This window comes from Porcisia hertigi, chromosome 6, assembly GCF_017918235.1.
Source record: "Porcisia hertigi strain C119 chromosome 6, whole genome shotgun sequence".
Taxonomy (NCBI): Eukaryota; Euglenozoa; class Kinetoplastea; order Trypanosomatida; family Trypanosomatidae; genus Porcisia; species Porcisia hertigi.
The window spans coordinates 431,113-451,481 of record NC_090565.1 but is presented as its reverse complement, the minus strand read 5'-3'; the positions used below and the strand labels follow the sequence as shown (position 1 = coordinate 451,481).

General features: G+C 59.2%; 8 protein-coding genes across 8 annotated transcripts; all 8 read right to left on the bottom strand.

Annotated features, from left to right (window-relative positions):
• Window positions 1–798: 798 nt before the first annotated feature.
• Window positions 799–1,200, bottom strand: JKF63_07174 (uncharacterized protein; the record flags this gene model as incomplete). Its single annotated transcript, XM_067903115.1, has 1 exon — window positions 799–1,200. The coding sequence occupies one exon, from the start codon at window positions 1,198–1,200 to the stop codon at window positions 799–801; it is 402 nt and encodes a 133-aa protein (XP_067759553.1).
• Window positions 1,201–2,094: 894 nt separating this feature from the next.
• Window positions 2,095–4,287, bottom strand: JKF63_07173 (uncharacterized protein; the record flags this gene model as incomplete). The annotated part of the gene is made up of 1 exon (XM_067903114.1): window positions 2,095–4,287. The coding sequence occupies one exon, from the start codon at window positions 4,285–4,287 to the stop codon at window positions 2,095–2,097; it is 2,193 nt and encodes a 730-aa protein (XP_067759552.1).
• A 354-nt stretch (window positions 4,288–4,641) lies between these two features.
• On the bottom strand, window positions 4,642–7,293 carry JKF63_07172 (uncharacterized protein; the record flags this gene model as incomplete). The annotated part of the gene is made up of 1 exon (XM_067903113.1): window positions 4,642–7,293. The coding sequence occupies one exon, from the start codon at window positions 7,291–7,293 to the stop codon at window positions 4,642–4,644; it is 2,652 nt and encodes an 883-aa protein (XP_067759551.1).
• Window positions 7,294–8,326: 1,033 nt separating this feature from the next.
• Window positions 8,327–9,031, bottom strand: JKF63_07171 (uncharacterized protein; the record flags this gene model as incomplete). The annotated part of the gene is made up of 1 exon (XM_067903112.1): window positions 8,327–9,031. One exon carries the CDS (start codon window positions 9,029–9,031, stop codon window positions 8,327–8,329), a length of 705 nt encoding a protein of 234 aa, XP_067759550.1.
• A 572-nt stretch (window positions 9,032–9,603) lies between these two features.
• JKF63_07170 (uncharacterized protein) lies at window positions 9,604–11,883 on the bottom strand (the record flags this gene model as incomplete). Its single annotated transcript, XM_067903111.1, has 1 exon — window positions 9,604–11,883. The coding sequence occupies one exon, from the start codon at window positions 11,881–11,883 to the stop codon at window positions 9,604–9,606; it is 2,280 nt and encodes a 759-aa protein (XP_067759549.1).
• A 1,156-nt stretch (window positions 11,884–13,039) lies between these two features.
• On the bottom strand, window positions 13,040–14,527 carry JKF63_07169 (uncharacterized protein; the record flags this gene model as incomplete). Its single annotated transcript, XM_067903110.1, has 1 exon — window positions 13,040–14,527. The coding sequence occupies one exon, from the start codon at window positions 14,525–14,527 to the stop codon at window positions 13,040–13,042; it is 1,488 nt and encodes a 495-aa protein (XP_067759548.1).
• A 616-nt stretch (window positions 14,528–15,143) lies between these two features.
• On the bottom strand, window positions 15,144–15,608 carry JKF63_07168 (uncharacterized protein; the record flags this gene model as incomplete). The annotated part of the gene is made up of 1 exon (XM_067903109.1): window positions 15,144–15,608. The coding sequence occupies one exon, from the start codon at window positions 15,606–15,608 to the stop codon at window positions 15,144–15,146; it is 465 nt and encodes a 154-aa protein (XP_067759547.1).
• Window positions 15,609–16,097: 489 nt separating this feature from the next.
• JKF63_07167 (uncharacterized protein) lies at window positions 16,098–19,490 on the bottom strand (the record flags this gene model as incomplete). The annotated part of the gene is made up of 1 exon (XM_067903108.1): window positions 16,098–19,490. One exon carries the CDS (start codon window positions 19,488–19,490, stop codon window positions 16,098–16,100), a length of 3,393 nt encoding a protein of 1,130 aa, XP_067759546.1.
• Between the last annotated feature and the right edge of the window lie 879 nt (window positions 19,491–20,369).

Here is a 20,369-nt window from a genome sequence, read left to right as displayed (position 1 = left end):
GCTGACATATATAAAAAAAAGATAAACATCGAGGGGGAAAACCCCCCAAAGTATGGCGTTCTCGCCTTTTACGGAGGGCAGGGAGTCGGGGGTTAGGCAGAACAAAACAGGGAACAAAAAAAAATGGGGTAGTCATCCCGAGGAGACGCGATCGATACGAGAGGGGTGGATGGGTGTGCGCAATGGATCGGGGGAGGGGGCTCTCCCACGCACTGGACGCGTCGCGCACGCGACGCGTTGGAGCCGTCGGATGACCCTGTCATCCCCGCACGCCCCCCCCTCCTCCCCCGCTCCCCGTTCACCTACTCCCGTAGCGCAAGTGGCTGTTCACCCTGCCAGACTGCCCATACCAGTGGACAGTGAGGGGACCGTCGGAGATACGCTCGACCCCGGGTAACATGCCGCCCATTCCGTGAATGAAGCAAACGGGTTCGGTGTCGCAGGTCGCACGGGTGCAGCGTCACACACAACTTGACCGCCGGCATCCGTAGCGACACATCGCACTGATTCCCTCAGAGAGTTTGTCTTGGGCACTGATAAATTCCTCGCTGTGGTGAACTCCTCTTCCTCTTCATCCTACCCTTCTCTCTCTACTATCACCACCACCGCCGCACACACACACACACACACACACACACGTCGAGGTGTGGAGGCCGCGAGGGCTCTTCCTACTGCTCAGCGACCCTCGCCGCAGTGTACTCCCTCTTCCCTATTGTAGCGTCATCCTCTGATTCTCTCGTGCGCCGGGACCGCCTCCTGTACTGGTGCTCGACGTTGGCGCACCGCGGCGGCCGCGCTTTACACTTTCTGAGACTCCACGAACAACTCCAAGGCAGTCACGGTGCGCTCACCGTTGTGCTGCCTTGCACCAGATTTATCGCTCTTGGAGAAGAACTTGAGCGTCGGGAAGCCGTTGATGCCAAACTCCTTTGCGATGTCGCGGTATGCAACGGCATCGACGCGTGCGATCACAATATCCCCCGTGGCGGGATACTTGTCCGCCAGCTCCTGCCACGCGGGCTTCATGTGATTGCAGTGACCGCACCACGGGGCGTAGAACATCACGAAGACATTTTTGGACGGGTCATTCACCGTCGAGTGGAAGTTTTCGGGGTTCAGCTCGACCAGCTCCGCCTTGGCGAGGGAGACGAGGAAGGCGGCTGCCAACACAACGGCGAGGGCTTTCTTCAGGAGAGACATGGCCTGCAATGGTGACAGTAGTGGTGGTGGTTGGGGGAAGGGTGGTCGAAAAACTTATCGGAGTGCTGTGAGAGAGAAAGAGAGAGAGAGAGAGGGGGAAGGCAGAAAAGAAAAACTTCGCAAGATCGAGAGGAGCTCAACTTACGTGTAGCGATCGTTTGTGATTTTTTTTTGGGATTACGATGTCGTGTCGTGGATGAGGGGCGAGGGCGATGCGGGTTTGTGTGTGCGTGAGTGCGTGCGACAGAATCCAGAGGCGGAGGTAAAGACGAGAGATGATTTACAAATCGAAAGAGTTGTTTTGTTGCTGACGGGAGACATGCAGGGAAAGGGAGTTCCATACAACGGTTACTGCATGTGCTTGTGTGCGTTCCGATTGGGGTATGCGGTGTAGGAGGAGTCTCCGCCTGAGCGCTTGTCATCGTCGCACAACGCGCTTTCTCCTGTTCCACTCGCGCGTCGGCGAAGAACAATGCGACTTTGGCCGCGTAATCGGTCGTATCCGCTGATGGCGGCCGGGGCCGGTTTATGCGCAGGGGGGTTTCGAGGGAAGGAGGCGATGAGGAGCTGAAATTTGTCGTTGTTCCTGCACGTTGGGGTGGGGGTGGGGGTGGGGGGGGGGCGTAGAAACATTGTGTGCGGGTCTATCAAGTGGCGACACGGTCAGGGAGCGTAGCCGCAAAGCAAGGGCAATGAGGTCTGGTGTCTACAAAAAGGAAAAGAGATCGATTCAGTCACGATCCGCTCTAGGCAAGTCCTTCGCCCCTCGCGCTCCGCCCCGCCGAGCTCCACACCCAATTACACATATTGGCTCTTCTTGCACTGCAATGCCCGTGGACTGTGTGTGTGTGTGTGTGTGCTTTTCGGGGGGGGGGGGAGTTGAATCGGCGCGCCTCACAACCCTTTGAGCGTACGCTGGGCTTGCAGCAGCTGTTTGAGCTCTGCCACCGAGAATGGACGCTTGTCAACGAGGTCTTCGAAGGTGGTGTTGCTTCCTGTGATATGTAAGGGAAATGTGGATATCGTAGTTGTAATGTCTGTCGAGCGAGGCAGCGTGCGCTGCTTCACTGTCTGCGCGACGCCATTTTTTTTTGCCTTTGGTGGCAAGTCCGGCCGGCGCAGAAGCGTACGCGCCGCGTTGCGTGAGAGGAAGGATGCGGTTCCCGCGGCGGCGGCGGCGGCGGCGGCGGTGTTGGAGGAGGAGGTTTCTGACCACGACCCCGTAGCTTGCGAAAAGAGTTGCTGCTGCTCACGCGAGTAAACTAGTAGGTACTCACTGACACGCTCTTCGATCAGGCCGAGGCACTGCAGGACGGTGCCTTGCTGAACCTTTTCCAGCCCTGTGAGGGCACGGAGATCGTCAACGCTGCAGCCTAGTCCATGGAACACCTCCCGCACCTGCGTGATCACCTGAGCCAGCACGGCCCCACTTGACTCTTGCTCCTCCTCCTGCTCGAACAGGAGCTCTCGCGTAGTGCCAAGGTCATCAAGGAGTTTTCCCATGCGAACAGAGCGTTCTTGCGTGCGGTCAGTTAAAGTCTCAGGCGCGCTCGAGCCACCATTCTTCCCGGCTGGCACAGTGTTGTAGGCCTCAAACGTCTTGGCACTCGCGAGCGCTAAGAGCACGGAGGTGGATGTGTGAGGTTGTCGTGCCGGATCCGATCCGTTGGCGGGGGTGTTAGCCTTTGCTGAGGCCGAGACAGACGTAGCAGTATGTACACCGTTTCTTTCCTTCAAGACGGCCAACCGTGCCGCCTTCTCCGTCTCCAGCGCAACGATGTCGCGCTTGATGGCGTTGATCTCGTCATAGACTTTGTAATGCTCGTCGGCGGCTGCATCCATGAATCCGGCCACATCCTCGATGACGTCACTCTGCACAATGGAAGAGAGTTGACGGTAGTAGTACTCAAAATCTATCGCCTGATGGTGGCTGTCATCAAGCAACGAGGCGTTGTCTGGGGTCTGCCGCTCTGTTGTACTTTGCCTGACCAAAGACTTGCCCCCTTCGCCAGTAGCACGGCGACGCTCTTGAAGCTCCATGGAGGCTTTGACGTGATTTTTCTTCTCCTCCTCCTCCAACTTTTCCCGCTCTGCTCGGGTCTGAGCGATGGTGCGACGCAGCTCGCCGAGTTGGTTACGGTTTGTCTCGTGTGCCTTCGTGTTTTCGTCTTGCACCCCTGTCAACTCCACAAAAGCTGCCTCGTATTGCTGACTCGCCTCGGCTAGGCGCGCCTGCATCTCAGTGAGTCCCGCCACAACGTGCTGCCGTTCCTCACACAGGAGGTTACAGGTCTCTATCAGGAACGCCATCTCGCGACGCTTCATCAGTAGTGCGTCGTGCTGGGCGAGGTACATCTTTTCGTGGGTCGCCTGACTCATCAACAGCGCGTCAATCTCCGAGCGCACTTGCTTTGCCTCCGAAACAATGTCGATCAAGCGCTCCTGCTCACGTCCCACCTGCTCCTCTAAACCGCGTAGCCGCTCGTACACCTGCGTCCTGTAGTCGTCAGCGGCGGCGACACGCAGGGCGGCGGCGACCTCTGCTTTGCTACTTTGCCGCTTCAGGTCCCTGCGACTCCTCCGGAGATCAGCGAGCCGGGCTTTCGCTTCCGCGAGCTGGCGCTCCATCTGGGCGCACTCGCGGCGGCGCCTCTGTACGTCAGCCTTTGCATTCTGATACTTGAGGGCTGTTGACCCAACCAACTTCGACTCGGCGGCAGAGTCATTCGATGCACCGGGGGTGCGCTGAGCCGCGTTGTAAATCTGCAGCGTCCGCGCTTCAGCGGGTGACATACACTCCTCCATACGAACAGCTTCTAAACGCATATGCAGCTTCGTGTTTTCTCGCTCAAGGATCGCGATCTCCTGCTCCTGTAATACGCGGATGCGCTTTGCCTCTTCTTCCATGTCGCGCAGTCGCATCTCTATCTGGGCGAGCCGACGGCGCCCCTGTGTCTCGGACCCCACCACAGCTAAGGCACCTCCAGTACACGGGGCATCGATGCGATTGGGGTCACTCCGGGCCGTGGTGGGAGGGCGTGGGGCCCGAGTCGGTACCGACCCCGCCGCCGCCACTGTTTTCATCATGCCTGTGAAGTGTTTTGTGTTTCTCCCTGTGTATGTAGATGTGTGGGAAGATACATATATGTATATATACATCTGTGTGTGTGTGTGTGTGTGCATGTGTGTGTGTTTGGGAGGGGGACGAGGAGGGGAGGGGAGGAGACAGATCGGCGCGAGGAGGGGCGGGGACAAGACAAAGGGTAGAGAGCGAGTCCCGGAGTGGGTGGATCAGCAGAACTGAGCCTCTTCACTACACTGGCGCCGTGGGCTTACATTTCGTGTGTATTTTGTATTTTCTCGCGGAGGGGAAGAGGAGAGGAGAGGAAGCCCGTATTGTATTTTGTGTGTGTGTGTGTGTGTGTGTAGAACGTGTGCCTTTCAGGTCGTGAAAAAATCTTTCATCTCTTGCAACTCCAATCGCAGCAGAGCGGCTTCTCGCTGTTTGCCATCCAGCTCCGCCTGGAGTATCTGGACTTGGTGCCGCAACTCCGTGTTTGTTCCCTGGTAGCGCATTACTTCCTTGGCGAGAAACAGCGCCGCCGAGTCGTCTTGCTCTTGTACGGAGGTGCCACCTCCCCAGTTGTTGTTCAGCTGGCTCGCCCAGCGGTGGTGCTCCTTGCCCGGTTGCGCATCGACTATGTTTGGAGGAGGAGGGGGAGGAGGCTCGATAAGGCGATCAGAGTGGCGCAACCGAGACTCGTTTAGCAGCGCTACTCCACTGACATTGGTTGCCTCAAACTGACGGATGGAGGGATGAGGAGATGTGGCGATCGCCGCCGCCGCCGCCGCTGCCTCTGCACTCCCTTGGTCACCTTCAACGCTATCTGCTCCTTTGCCTTTTGGGTCAATGCCATGTAGGGCGAGAATGTGACGAATGAAAGACTGCGCCGTCTCGGCAGGGCCTGTGGTTGCAGCACCACCAGGCGCTATGCCGTTGAGAGCGTACCAAGTCGCCGCACCGTCCCCCGTCGCTAGGCATGTCGGCGTCTCTGCACCCCGGCGGTCGTCTCGGATCTGCATGCCGGGCTGGTGTCTGAAAGCAAGCGGCATCTCTTCGAGTGGTACGTAGTGGGCGGTGTCCGAGGGACCACCTGTGCTGCCGTGCATGCGGTGCGGAGAATGCGACGACGGCTGCGGTGGGAACGCCGCAGTGGCTGCCGCCTCCGGGAGGACGTACTTCCGATGATTTTCGTTGGAGCTCGAGGACGCAGGCTGTCGTGGAAGACTCACTCCACCCGCGGCATCGCGAGTGCCAGCGTGCTGTATGTCGCGTATAACGTTGGTGCGATCCTTGCCTCCACGGTGCGAGTTTGGTTTGAGGTCAGCGAGCTCAGCCCGGTCGTCACCGCCATGGAAGGAGAGGTCATGCACCATAGCGGCCTTATCTTGTCGAGTGGCCAGTGGTGTTGGTGGTGGTGGTGCTGCTGCTGCGCTTATTGGAACGTTGGCAGACACCTTCGTGAGGCGCCGCCGAAGCCTCTGGTTCTCGCACACCAACTCCTGCATTGCACGTATCTGCTGAGTGAAAATCTCTTCATCCTTGCGCAACTCCCGCTCGCAGAGCGCCAGTCGGTCCTTCGTTGCCGTATACGAAGCGTAGACGCTTGAAACTATTTCTGCCTGTTCATCATACTGCTGCTGTAGACTAGCGTAGGCAGACTGCAGCTCCAACGCCCGCCGCTGCGTCATCGTTGTCAACTTGTCCACGTCTTCATTCTCCGTGTCGCCTCTCGACGCTGTTCCGGCCGCGTGAGCGCTATCGCGCAGCGATAGCGGAAGAACTGTAGCAGCGACAGTAGCGGTGGAGGGGCTGCCGCGGCGACCCATCGGCGTCTGTGCACGTCGAAGGCGTTCGTACTGCTGTAGCGGTTCATTTAGAATGCGCAGCGCCAGGGAGCAGTACTGCAGCGTCCGCAGCGTCTCGTCGCGGTTGTACGTGTCCGGCGCAACGCAGGCGATGAACACCGTGGCGCTGTTGCCGCCGAGGGTGTCCTGCAGGAGACGTGTGAGCCGACTGCTGCGGTAAGGGACATGCTGCACACGCTCATGCCCACTAACACCACCACCACCACCACCACCAGCCCGGCCAGTCTCCTTGCCTTTGGCGGTCTTATTGATGCGGCTCAGTGCACGCATGACGTTGCCCAGCGCCAGAAGACCGGTGTTGATAGCGATACTTTCCTGGAAGCGCACGCCAACGTTGCCGGTTTTTTTCTCACGCTCCGAGCCAGCCAAATCTACAACGTCCAACCGGCACGCGTAGCGCGGGTGAAAAAGAGTGAGTATCGCGTGACTGCGACTCGAGTGCTCGTGGACGTTTGTCGCCCCTGTCGCGCGCTGAGCTTCACCGCGGGCGATCATCTCCGCGGCCTGCGCCATTGTAAAAACGGGTGCGATGACGGCCCCTACAAGAGCACAGCCTGTCGCTGGCAATGCTGCATCCTCGTGCTCGTCTGTCGGAGAAGGCTGCCGGTCCGCGTGCTCCGGATGTGAGCTTGTCGCCCTCGCACCCGGTGTCGTCGTTGTCACGAGGCGGATCTTGCCGGGCTCTTCGCCACCGTACCTCGACGCGGTGGTCGCTGCACCCTCCAGCAGGTCTCGGATCGTGTCGCCGTACACCTCAACATACTGGAGGTAGAGTAGCGGCTCTCTTGCGACAGACGAGTTTTCTTTCCCTGCGGTGGATGGCCGCGCCGCGCCCCTGCGTCCAGCATCGTCGGTCATGATGTCATTCAAAATAAGGGGCAGGATGGAGTGCACTGTGAAGGTTTTGCCTGTGCCAGTCTGGCCGTACGCGAGGACGCTGGCATTGAAGCCGCAAAGAAACCGATTGATGAGAGGAGCCACGGACTCGGTGTAGATGAGCTCCGTAGCGTCCTCCATCATGTACACTCGATCCACCTTGAAGACGCGGTTTTGGCCGACGCTGACGTGCGCGGGGTCGAGCACGAGCGTGTTGAGCTCCGCATCGGGTGGGTCGGAGGTGATGAAGGGGCGGATACGAACGACGACATGAACACGCTCCGACATGGCTGGATGGCGGTGTGCTTCCAAGGTGTCGTCGTTGTGAGGACACAACGGAGACGCAGATGAGCTTCCTCCTCCCTTGGGAGGTCCAGACAATCTCGATTTCTATGCGAAAAAAAAATAAATTTCTATGGAGCAGCGCGAGGGCGCACGGATACACGCACGTGCAGTTTTCTATAGTTGTGTATATATGTATATATAATTCAGCAGGCTTTCCGGTTACGCTTTGCACGCAACAGTGCACCAGTCTGCGTTGATACGTCCCCGTAAAAAAGGGGGAATGTGTGGGCGAAGGGGGCAGAAAAGAGGAGAGGGAGGGGAGGGGGGAGGGGGGGAGGTGAGGAGATACCGTAAGGGGGCTAACACAGAGACAGTGGTGATGCAGAATCAAGTGAATGTGCTGATGGTGGATTTTTAGGGGGCGGTCGCGATGGAAGCGGCCGCTTCCATCGACTGCGTGTCTGTCGTGATGGCTAGGGAGGCAGGAGGGTGCACTATGCGCAGCAGCACTCACCGCGCTTATTAGCGGCGCCCCCTCCCCCCCTTCTCGTGTTTTGCAGATAAACAAAACCCGATTTTATTTTTGTACTAGTGACCCCCCCCCCGCAGCCCTCTCTCCCCCCTCCCCCTTTTTTTTAATTCTCCACTCACACCTTCGCGGCCACTGAGCAGGCTAGAGGAAGAGGCCTTATAACATGAGCACGCCGCCGCCCCGCCGCCGCACCGCTCCCTTTATAAATAAATATATAAACCATTACGAGTACCTTTACACAATTAGGTCTCCTCACGTTTATCGGAACCACTACCAGTGGAGCAGTAGCGTGCGTCGGGGGTGGGCGGAGAAGCAGCGGAGGAGTGGGATGGGTGGGTGAAGAAAGAGGGTCACGGGAGAGATGCGAGTGCCAATGGGGTACGCGCGTGCGGGACAGTCCTGCGTCCTCTCGAGAGGGCTGCTCCTTCCCCCCGGCCACGTCATCGAGCTCACCACCGCCACCACCGCCGCCGCCACCACCAGCAGCAGCAGCAGCAGCATTCATCAAGCAAGGAACGGTGTATCTGTGCACTTGGGCGGCCGCGGGTGGGGTTTGGTGATGGCGATAAGCTGCTCCGGTGTCGTGTTGTCCGTCGTCGGCTTTGGCTCGTCGTTGGAGCACCGCACCATAAGTCGAAGCAGCAGCGGTGACTTGAGCGTAGAGGAACAGGAGGGTGAGGGCGTTGTCTGGCTTCGCTTATGTGGCCCTGCGTCTCCATCGTTGCCGCTGTCTGCGTCGCGCCGGCGTTTCGTTGCCGCGCTTCCGAGGATCTCTTGCCGCTGGGCCTCCGTCTCGGCGCTGTCGCTGCCGTGGATGAGCTCTGTCTTCAAGGCGTTGCGCTTAGCGTACATTTTGTAGTGTCGACTCATCCCTATTTTTTTTGCCTCGCCGTTCGTGGTCGGTGAGGAGGAAGAGGGCGACGCTTCACCGTCGTCGTCCGAGTCGCTGACGACGGCGTTCGTGGACCCCTTGATGCGTGTAAGGACATCGGCGAAACCAATAGACTGCGTCGACCACGTCTCCTGAACCCCAGCGTGATAACCGAGCCCCATCATGTCATCCTTTCGGGTCACCTTGACGTGACTGACGACGCCATCCTGCTCCTTGCCGAGCCCACTGCCCTCTGTCCATCCCGACTTCTTCAAGAGAGCCTTTCCAAAGTTTTTGTCGGAGGTCGACCAGCGATTGCCGTTCGGATCGGTGCTCATGACTGCCCCGAGGGGTGATGCGGGTGGGGTGGCGTGTGTGTGTGTGTGTGTGCTTGTGTGCTTGTACGCAAAATGCCTGTGAGTTGCAGCAGCACACCGGAGGTGTGTGCGTGTGTGTGTAGCGGGGGGGGGGAGAACGGAGTGAAGGTTGAGACATGTCTTGCATACGGCAATAATTCTCCAGAGGTGCTTCATGGTCGAAGCCAGTGGTTGAGTGAGTCATGGGAGTGCAGAGGGACGACAGTGATGGGTGCGACCCCCCCCCCTCCTCTTCCCCCTCCTCCTCCTCCTCTCTTGCCCTTTTCCACACTCCTCCAGCGCAACAACTACAGGGACCCACACCATTACAAACACCGCGTTCTCCTAAATCTGGATCCCCTTTTTTCTCTGTTTGCTAGTGGTTGAGTGATTACTTGGGTGATGTGATTGCCCCTTCCTCTGCCCTCCCTCCCTCCACACACACACACACACGCTGGGCACGTGAGCGAGAGGATTCCGGTCGTATGTCAACTTCATGAGACGGATAAATATGTGACAGACACCGTTGACACTCTCCCCCGCTTGGGGTCGCGTCAGGGCCCAGTGGGGAGAGGGCGTACCGTACGCTGCTCCTCGCCCAGTGTACTCTGAACGAGGTCATCTTCGGTCGACACGAACAGGTGCCGCGGAGGATGGTCAAGCACCCTGAGCTCCCGCAGCGATTCCTTCACCGAGGCGGGGCACTTGACGAGAAAACCAGGTATGATATCGCCCAGCAGCTGCAGGAACGTGCGAGCGCGAAAGTGATCGCCGGCTGCCGCGCATGTGCGGAACAGCAGCGCGATGGTGTGCATGTCGATTGGCGCGTGGCTGTAGAGTACACACAAGTCGATCAAGCTGAACACACGGCAGTCTCCGCGACGGCTAAAGACCTCCAACACAGGACGGATGAGATCGTTCGTGATCTTGATGCCGTGGTACTTGTGTGCCACAAGTATGCTGTACGCCTCGTTCGACCACTCCTCCTCGTGCGCTGCGCAGAAGGCCGTGATGACCTCGACGTGCGCACGCTGCAGAATGGCCTGCGTCGCTGCATCCACTCGCAGTTGCTCTCCATAACCTTCGTCGTCGTCGTCACCGCCACCCTCACTGGGGGCGCTGTCAGAAGCGGCATCCGCAACAGAAAGGCTGCCGTTGTTACGCCTCGTAAAGCGTGGCCGCATCTCCACGAGGCTTCGAAGCGATGTCAGCAAATCCGCATAAATGGCTGTCCTGCCCTCTTCGTCTAGTGTGTCGCTATCCAGTTCCAAAAGCCGGACTTTCCCAGCGATTAGCTCTCCCTCGATGGCCATGGACGCAGGTACCCGATCCATCACCTCCAACGCACGGCGCAGGTAGGCGTCCGGGGAAGCCTCTTCGATGCGCAGTGCGCGCAGCAATGCTGCTGTGTGGATCTCCTTCAGCTGTGCGACCTCCTCGTCTGTGAGGCTTAACGGGTTGTCGGCGTGTGTGTTTTGCTGGAACAGAACATCGATGTGGTCGTACAACGCTTGTATATGGGGGTTCATGGGAGCTGTGGCAACCAGGTCCGTCGTGGTGACACCAGGTGGTAGCCCCGTCACATACGGTTGTGACGATGAGGCAGTGCTTCTGGACGCCGCCGATGATTCCTCTGTTGCGATTGGCAAGTAGCGCAGACTGATGGCCCACATGCAGCCACGCGTGAGGTTGAGCAGGTACCGCTGTTGCGCCCAGTACATCTTGTCCGTAAAGGTTGCCAGAGCTCGGGTTCGATATTCCTCAACCACACTTGCAAAGTGGCCATTGAGGTAGTAGAGGACGACGCGCGCACCTCTTGCACCACTCGTCATCACGCTTTGTGAGAGGCTATCTGCCATGTTCTGGAGGAAGCGCGTGGCTCTTGACGACATTGGCGATGGTGCTCCATTGTCACCATGGAGCCCATCGCCTTTCCCCGCCACACCAGCAGCGTGGCGGTGTTCATCTTCCCCCGTGAGTGACCCTGCGCCAGTTTCTGTGGCCGTGCGCAGGTCGATGAGATGAAGCAGCTCCATGTAGTCCAACAGAGTCGGTAGCAACAGCTCCAGCTCTATCGTGTGTGCATTCAGGTTCAGTGCATCCATCAGAGCGCTCGACACGTCCCTGACGACTTCCAGCAGTTCCGGATTGAGCTGCGCGTCGAGGTGGTCCCTCACGTACCGAGTGAAGCCGCGAAGGAACAACGCCACCACTCTGCCATCGCCGAGGGGCACGCGCGCACTGAGTGGTACGCTACCGCCGCTCAGCAGAAGCATCTCGCGCGAGGGATACAGACTGTACAGAGGGGCGTGGGCTCCGCCTTGTTTAGGGCCACACGGGATTTGACGCGATCCACCTTCGTCAGGGTGGCCGCCTTCCGCGTTGGCGAGGTCAAGGCTACTGGGTGAGGAGAGACTAGCCAGACAGCGGCCACCTGTGTACCCGTCTCTCTGGCAAGAGGCGTCGGAGCGTCCTGGATAGTGCAGCACTGTCTTCTGCTCGATACCGCTGTATGGCAGCAATTGTTTCGCAAGGCGGGTCCACGCACGCACGTCGCTGGGATACTGTCGCTTCAGCAGAAGACATTGCATGATGCTGAGGAGTGCATCGGTTTCTCGAAGGGCGTTCGCGTGAGTAGCGGCACCCTCGAGTTCACGCCAAACTTCCTCAGGTGTCTTGTGGGTGGACTCATGCGCTTCATTGCTTCTCGCGTGCGCGTCAGCAGAACCTGTTGCCGGCACGGCCCCCGCCTCTTTGGCGAGACATGTAAGCCACGCGCTCAGTGTCTGCATCGCCGCCGTGCTGCAGCGCCGTGCCGGTGAGTATCGGAGCATGATGGCGTGTGAATAGAGGAGGAAGAGGAGAAGTGTGGGAGCCAAACAGACGCGGTCGTGCAGACAGACACACAAACCGATATGCGCTTATAAAGTTGAGCCCGTCGTGTGTGTGTGTGTGTGTGTGTGTACGTGGTGGGGGAGGGGGGCGTGCACAGTCACACGCGCGTATATGCAGCGGAACGCATTTGTGGGTGGATCGGGAACACCGTAAGAGCAACAAGAAAAATGGTGAATGACAGAGGCACGTGCGAGGATCGACACGAGATTGCATTCCACTCTCTCTCCTTCTTTCCCTCTCGCCCCATACAAGACGAAGGACCGCCCCCCCCCCCCCCAAAAAAAAAAGGATACACGCGATGATACTGAGGCTGAGAATATGGGAGGGCAGCAGAGATTTAAGGGGGGAGGGAGGGCGCGAGTTAAGGTGGATTGGCCATTTGTGAGAGACGATTGACACACAGGCTCACCCGGGTGGACGTTGATATAGTTTTCCTCCGCTGACCACGCGCTTGATGCCGGAGTTGGGGCGGAGAGTAGCGGGTCAGACGACGACGAAGAGAGAGAGGGGCACCTCCTGAAGCTCGGGTGTTCGTAGGTGTCTCCCGGTCCATGCTCAGTCGGGAGGCACCGAAGGCATTACCGCGCACATTGACCCACCCGCCTTGAGGTCAAGTATCCGTTGCTGTTTCTCTGCTTCTTGTGTGATGCGCCTCCCCCCCCCCCCCCTCATCCGCCTTGGCATGCGTGACTCACGCTGCTGCTCTGCCCTCTTTCCCCTTCCCTGCAGTTCGCTGCGTCGACATTGTGCTACCATGGTGTATATTTGGCGGTAAGGAGTGGGGTAGAGAGGAGGGAGAAGGCAGACAAACGTGCAAGGGCATCACACTGGCACCCGTCACGGGGAGGCGGGAGGAGGAGGAGGAGGAGGAGGAGGGGCAAGGGCAACTTTAGCTCATTAAACATGTGAAGAAGAAAAAATAAACACCACGGGGCTCACACCCACCGCTCAGGCACTCCACAAAAACAAGTACAGGCGCGGGCAGGCACGTATTAGAAGTGGCAGATGCGATGGTGGGGAGACTTCATTGCCCCCCCCCCCCCTCTCCTCCCCAGCCCCCACCCCGCGCTACACCTCCTTCCCCCATGCACAGGATTACATGCGGCGGATGCATCGAATACAATAGCACTCAAAGTGCCGCTGCAAACAGAGCGCCTTGCGGTCCTCGTAGCTGAGCTTTGTCGTGAGAGCGGCGTTGTAGTCGATGAACAGCTGTTCGCCGTCCCGGATCGGTCGTAGCGCGATGAGATATTTTTCCATGGCGTTCTTGAAACTATTGGTCCCATGATGCGCCGCGACTGCCGGCGAGATGGACGCGCTCACCAATGCGCAGTTTGGATCGCAGCTGTGGTTCAGCAGGCTCAACACCGAGTAGAGGGCGATGCCGCTCGTCGTGAAGAACTCGTTCGTCTGCAGCAGCGCGAAGAGTGACAAGACCTCCTCCATGTAAAGGTTCGGTTGTCGCAGTGCCGCGCTCAGGGCAACAGCGAGGGCCCCGATTTCACTAAGGGCTGTCGATGGTTCATAGTCGGCAATGCCGCGCAGGCATGAGAGGCCCGGTAGACTCAGCGGGTGCACCTGCTGCACCGTCGCCATGGCGCATATTTTTGCCACGGTGAGGCACGAGAGTGCCGCGCGCGCCTCGGAGCCGGAGTTCCCGACGTTGGCCTCATCGGACTCTGGTGATGCAGCTGCTACGCTTCTGCGGTATAGCAACTCGCGCATACCTTGAGTCCATTGCGCTAACTCAGGGTTCCTGGAGGCGCAGCTACAGACATGATACTGCTCCCACGCCGCATCTTTGCAGCCTGCAGAGCAGTAGGTCTCCTGCTCGCAGTGGGGGCACGCAATACCAAACGCCTCGGCGTCCTTGAGTCCTGTGCCGGTTCCGCTGCTACCACTGCGGGCGGACAGTGGCGCGAGGCAGTGCGCGCACTTTGTGTCGTCGCAGCGCTGCACGAGCAACGGTGCCTCGCAGAGAATGCTGCACCGCGGTGGGATGTGCCGTGTCGCGTACAGTCCCCGCCCATACGTCGTCTGCGCCGGCTCCAGCAGCTCCGCTAGCGGCGGCGTCGCACTACGCAGACAGGATCGCCGCACTGCTTGGGGAGCGAAATCCTCTGGCTCACTGTTGTGCACATAAAGAGACTCGTTCTTCAGACCGTTGGCCTCCACTCCTGCGTTGTGCGCTTCGGCATGCAGAGCTAGAACGTCGGCAGGAGCGGGGTGCTGTGAGAGGCTCGGTGTCGACGCGGCAACCGAGGAAGACGGGCTCGATACCGTCGTCACAAAAGTGCTATGCAGAAGATCCGCCACGCTGGTGACACCCTTGCGTTGACAGCTCTCTTGCAGTGTCTGCGCACACTTGGCTGCAAAGGTCTCCTGGCTTGTGTTCCGGCCGGCCACCTCCCCGAGGACAAGTCCCAACGTGTCCTGCGGGTGCCTGTTCAACAATCGGATGCAGTAGTCCGCTGCTAGGGCGTAGTTGCGCTTCACTGACCAGTGCCACGCGCGCAGGCGAAGGTATGCGTCAAGCTCCCGCCCAGCGTGCCAAGCGGCACGAGCCGCACGTATCCGGGGCATTACAACAACGACAGACACGCAAATAAACACACGTGATGAGGCTACCCGAACAGCGAGTCATGTGGAGAGAAGAGGTGGAAGAAACGATAGAGTATACAAAACCCGAAACGCGGGGCGAGGCGGAGGCAAGAGGGTGGGCGGGGGGGGGGGGTGAGGGAAGCATACACACAAGTGAGTTGTAACGATGTCCCCAGTGTCGTTAGTCTGCTATCTCGACCTGCTTGGCCTTCACGCAGCGCGTCATGGGGCGTTGAGGACGAGGCAAGGCGGCGAACAGAAATGGCCTGCGACTCTGCTCCCTGTTGATGGGTGGTCGTGGTGGTTTTGTGTGTCTCTTCAGCTGAGCAGCAGCAGCAGCAGCGGGGAGCGGCTGTAAGAGCGGCGCAGAGAAGAAAACGACAAGAGTAAAAATATCGCACTCTTCTGGCGGGGGGGCGGGGGGGTGGGGGGCAGGGGCTCAAGCCCCCCCCCTCCCTCCTCCCCTTCCTTCCCTTTTTTTGTGTGTAAAAATGTCCACAGACTCTCCCCCCAAAGTAAAATGTGGAGGACTGCACAGGGGAGGAGGAAGAGGAGGAGTAAGGGGGGGGGTAGAGGGGCTGAGTCACCTCCTGATCGGTCACATCTCCACCCCCAGGGTCCGCGCGTGCCGTATGCCTTGCAGAGTGGCGGAGATGGTGAAGAGAACGCTCAGCAGAAAGAAGCAACATGCCGTGAAGGCTGGCAGCACTGGCGAGAGACGTGCCACTGTTCGCGGAGGCGGTGACTCGGGTGAAATCTGTCTGGGTTCTGCCCAGGTAACTCGACTCTCATCGCTCCCAGACCCGGGTGCCCGCACCACAGTGGCGGTGCCGACACCCGCTCGCCGGCGCAAGGAGGCGGTGAAGTGTTGCTTGCGCGCCTCACGCTCGCTCAGGTACAGGGTGGCAATGTAGCGGGAGCGCAGCCACATGATGGTGCCACTGATCGACGATGCTCCGGCAGCGAGCAGCGAGCTAGTAACGCCATCGGTCACCCACACGTGTGTACACAGAAGCGACACGAATACTGGTAGGGCAACTGCAAATGTGGTGATGTAATGCATCTACCTGGTTTGTCCGCATGCACACGTGGAGGAGTGAAGAGGGTGATGCACTACAAAGGGGAGGGGAGGGGCAGCGAGGAACGACGGTAGAAGATGTACGGGCCCGAGGGGGGGGGGTGAAGGGGAAGGGGAAGGGGAGGAGAGATTTCTCAACACAAACCGCAGACAGGAGGATAGCCGGTATCCAGTCCTGCCAGCAGGCCCCCGCTGGAATACTGAACGAATGAGGATGGCAAACACCCATTCGATTGAGGTAACATCCACGCACCAAGGGGAAGGGAGCTCGTATAACCGTTGTTGGAGGCATGACCCATCATCTCTGCAACGCTGCGTAAAGCCCAAAACATGTAATGTTACAAAACAAATTCTCTCTCTAATGATGAAGCCTCCGAAGCGAAGCATGCAGCATGTATTGAGGGGAGGCGCCCACAACACATTGATGGTGGATACACTTCATGCACACACACACACACACACGCGGTCTAATACCTAGGCAAGTTGGCGATTATTGGCGGGCAGCAGCGGCTTGCGGCGCATGTAACAGGCGTGAGCGATCAGGAAAATCCAGTCGGCGTTGGCGACCACCTCTTCACACGTCATCTGAACGCTTTGCGTTTCCTCCGGACGCAGGAGGTCGTACGCGACGACTAGAGTCTTGATGGCGCTCAGCACTGTGGCGCAGTGGTGCACAGGGATACAGTCCAAAGCCTCCATGCTAAGCGGCCACCGCGTCGCCTTGCCGCCCATACGCACCACCACTGGCGATGCTGCGTTCGCTGAGGCACCACGCACTGTCGTGACAATGAGTCTCTTCACCTCGCCAAAGGCTTCCAGGAGAATGCCGGCGGCGGAGGTGCCAGCGCGTCGACGATCCTTCACTTGCCGAAAAAGCGAGAGGTCGGTGTAGAGGTTCACCACGTTACCCTTGAGCTGACTCATGATATGGTGCACCGCTTCCTCTATCGGCATATGGGCTAGGACGACGGGAGACAGGCGCTGCTGGTCCACCAGGGAGCGGTACCACGCAGCATTCGATGCCATGTGACCGCGACTCATGGCCGACAGCACCACTTGCTGCTGCTGGATAAGCGATGGATTCTCGCTGGCGTTGGAGAGGGAAAACTCCATATCCGTACCAGAGAGTCGCGCTGTGTCTGTCTGCGTCACCGCAGCGGAGGCTCCCGCTGCTACTCTATTCGAAGCCGCTACGCTGCTGCTGCTGCTGCCGCCGCCGCCCATGCCAACACACACAGCGCTATTGCTTCCAACGACCCCTTGCTGCCGCTGGCGCGCACGCAGTTCAGTGCAGGTCTGCTCAGCAGACTCCAGCTGGTATCGGATGTGTATCGCATGCGCCTCCTCCGCTGCCTGGCGCTGCAAGAGGAGGTCCAGCTGTCGCTGCAGCTGGAGTTTTTCAAAGATGTCACCGTGCTCTGTCTCAGCGCGTCGGAGTTCCACTTCGAGCGCCTTCAGCTGCTGCGTGTTCTCTTCCATGTGCCGCGCGTGCACGCGCCGACGCCATCGGAGAAAAAAACGCAAGCGGGATTCGTGAAGGAGCTGCTGCTCACGTAGGGCCGCGACTGCCGCCAGCGATGCCTGTCGCGCGCGACGGCGTGTCCAGCGTTTCCACACCAGAAAGATCTGCCGTCCTCTGCGTTGGTCCTGCAGCTTGGCGTAATGTGCCGCAAAACGAGAGAGTGCGCATGCTCCAGGTATCAGTGGTCCGCCCTGGGGCGTCTCCCCCGCTGTGGGTGTGGCTCGCTGCCGCTGGCACTCCTTGTGCACGCTGTTATGTGCTATCCACTGGCGTAGTACTCGCTGCATCACCTGCCTCTGTGCCTTGTTGGCGAGAAGTGCTAGCTGCTCGGCTGAGATGCTGCTGTGCCTCCGACGTGTCGTCGCCACCGTGACCGAACGCCAGCGGTTGAAGTAGGAGCTCATCGTCGCAGTGCTCACCATGCGCGCGAGCACCTGCGCGCATCGCTGAGTGCGCTGACGCATTTGGTGGGAGATGACGTATGACTGCCACCGCAGGAAGTACGCCTGAATCTGCTTCAGTTCTGTAGTGCGAGAGACGACCACGGAGAGTACGTAGCTGCGCATGTACCGCTGCTGAGCATCGTAGAACGACCCCCAGTGACCGAAGAAGCGACGCAGCAGCTGAACAGACGATTTTTTTTGCAGTACCTCGGCAACCTGATCGAATCGCCTGCGCTGCGCCCCGCAGAAGAGAGCAGATCTCTTCCAGATGTCGTAGTAGCGCAGCAGAACCCGCTGCTCACTGAGCTGCTCCAGGATGAACACATACTTTTCTTTTCGCTCCATCTCCTTCTGCTTCAGGAGATTCACTCGCTCCCGCCACACGGCCGCGTCTTCGGTATCCTGCTCCACCACCTGCGCCAAGGCTGAGATAGAGTGCGCCAGGTCAATCTCCAAGGTGTTCTTGTGCCCGTGCCAGACTTTGTTCACACCGTTGCTGGACAGCGCAAGCCACTGCATCGTCTGCGCCACGCTCAGTGAGAGAACGGCACGCACACCTCTGTCCGCTGCGAGCGATGGCTCCAGAGCGTTCTCGACAACCTCCTCAACACCGTAATCGTCGTCTGGGTTGGCACTCCAGCGCTCCATGAGGCCGTCCGCGTACGCTACCCACAGGCTGCGCGTCTGTTCCTCAGCCAGGAAACACCGCACACATGGCTTCACCGAGATACGCTTCAGTTTTTTTATGGTGCCGCTCGTGGGCGGGCTCTGGGGGGTCTGATCGACGTCATGCACAGTCTCTATGGGCGCGTCCGAGGACACGGCCCTGTGTTCGCTGCGCGCACCATCTGTGCCAGCGCAGTACCACACGCAGACGGTGTTGTCCTCCGCGGCAGTGAAAAGCAAATCGCGTACAACCACCATGTCGTTCACCCGCGCGCTGTGACCACGAAGTGCCTGCGGCGCGGTCTGCTTCTGGGGCCGACTCGCAACGAGGACGCTGTAGACAACGCCCGACTCGAATCCGCAGAACACACGCGCGGCAGGCTGTGTGTGGGCCATTGCACACAGCGCCCCCGCCCCTTCCCGAACAATGTCCAGCAGCACCGTAACTCGCGTTACCGCTTCGAAGCCGCCTTGCTCCGTATCCCAGAGCACCAAGAGGCCGTCCGCAGAGGCCGACACCGTCTGCCCGTTGCAAAGTGCAACGATGGACACGACAGTGTCGTGGTGGAACTGCCCAAAGGTGTTGAGCTTAAGAAGAAGCGCGTCGTAGACAGCGACGGTTCCGTCCGTGTAGCCGATCCACACGTGCGTGGCTGTGGCACGCATGGTGGTGGCGCGCACATCGCTCTCAGGCACGCGGAGACCCACTGACGCTGGGATGACCGCCGAGAGCGACCGACCTCCTCCTGCGGGTACGAGTCCGCGACTGCGAGGTGTGGGCGCCGCGGCGCCCCAGTGTGGACGGCGCAATCCGTTTGATGCACCCTTTAGGCCGCCACTGGTGTTCATCGAGCTCGGTGTGTTCAGTGGAAGCTCCGCGAGCTCCGCGCGCCGTGCCGCCACCTCTTCGTGGAGTGGGAGAAGCGAGGTCACAAACTGGCCTGTGACGCAGCTGTAGAGGTCGATGGCGCCGGTTGCCGTGTTGGCGCACCACAGAGTTGCTGTACTCTGAGCAGCGACAACGTGCTCGTATGATCCCTGGAAGCTAAACGTCATCTCGTATGTGTTTGGCTCAAAGCGCTTCCCATCCTGTGCGACGTGCGAGGGTGACATGCTGGTCACCGCCAGTGACGCTACAGTAGCATTAGGGTGTCCAGCATTCGAGACAGCCACGGCGCTCCCGCTGCGAGCCGTAGAAGCATCATCGGCGATGCCTGAGCGAAGCATCTTCTGCATCGACGGTGATCTGCTGTGAACCCTCTCGCCAAACCCCGCCCCCGTCTTGGCAGGCGAGGCGCCGCGAGAGAGCGACGTCCGGGAAGGCGAGAGAGAGGCGCGTGCGCTGAGGGCTTTCGGTCGACGCGACGGCGTGGCCGCCGCGGGGCTGCGCGTTTTATTTGGTTGCATCCCTCTGTTAGAGGCGAGAAGATACGAATAGAGTGTAATAGCGTGTGTGTGTGTGTGTGTGTGTGTGTGTGTATGGCAGAACAAGCACTAGCCTTGATGGGCGAAGGGGCAAGGAGAAGGTAGAAGAAGTGAGCGCTGAGAAAGTCAGTTGGCACCGACGACTGCTTTGTTGTGTGTCGCCTCTTCACGCCCTAAAGAGTAGGGGGGGAAGGAAACGGGCGAATACACGGAAAGGAAAAAAAGTGAACAGGGGTGTGCGTGGAAGGAATGACTCTAAGAGATAAACAAAGGAGAGGACGCCAGAAAAGGGGGGGGTGGGTGGGGGATAGGGGCGATCTCCATGTGACAAGTGTGGAAGGTCACCTGCCTGTCAAGTCGACTCCCGTGTGTGTGTGTATATATATATATATGTGTGTGTGTGAGAGAGAGAGGGGGGGAAGAGTACGCGATAAAGCCAGAACAAACGTGCTGTTCACTGTGATTTAGCGAGGAGGAATACCTATGGCGGCAGTGCGCACCGGAGCCCAGGTGACTTCCTGCACACACACACACAGTCCGCTGACTGGAGCGGGCATTTGGGGCGTGAAAATAGGCTAACGGTGGCTTTGTTCCACGCTAGCAACCCGTTTTTCCTGCCATCGCTCCCGACGGAGGCAGATACTAGGCGGGGCAAGCGAATGAGGGCATGCGCGAAGGACGGGTGGGATG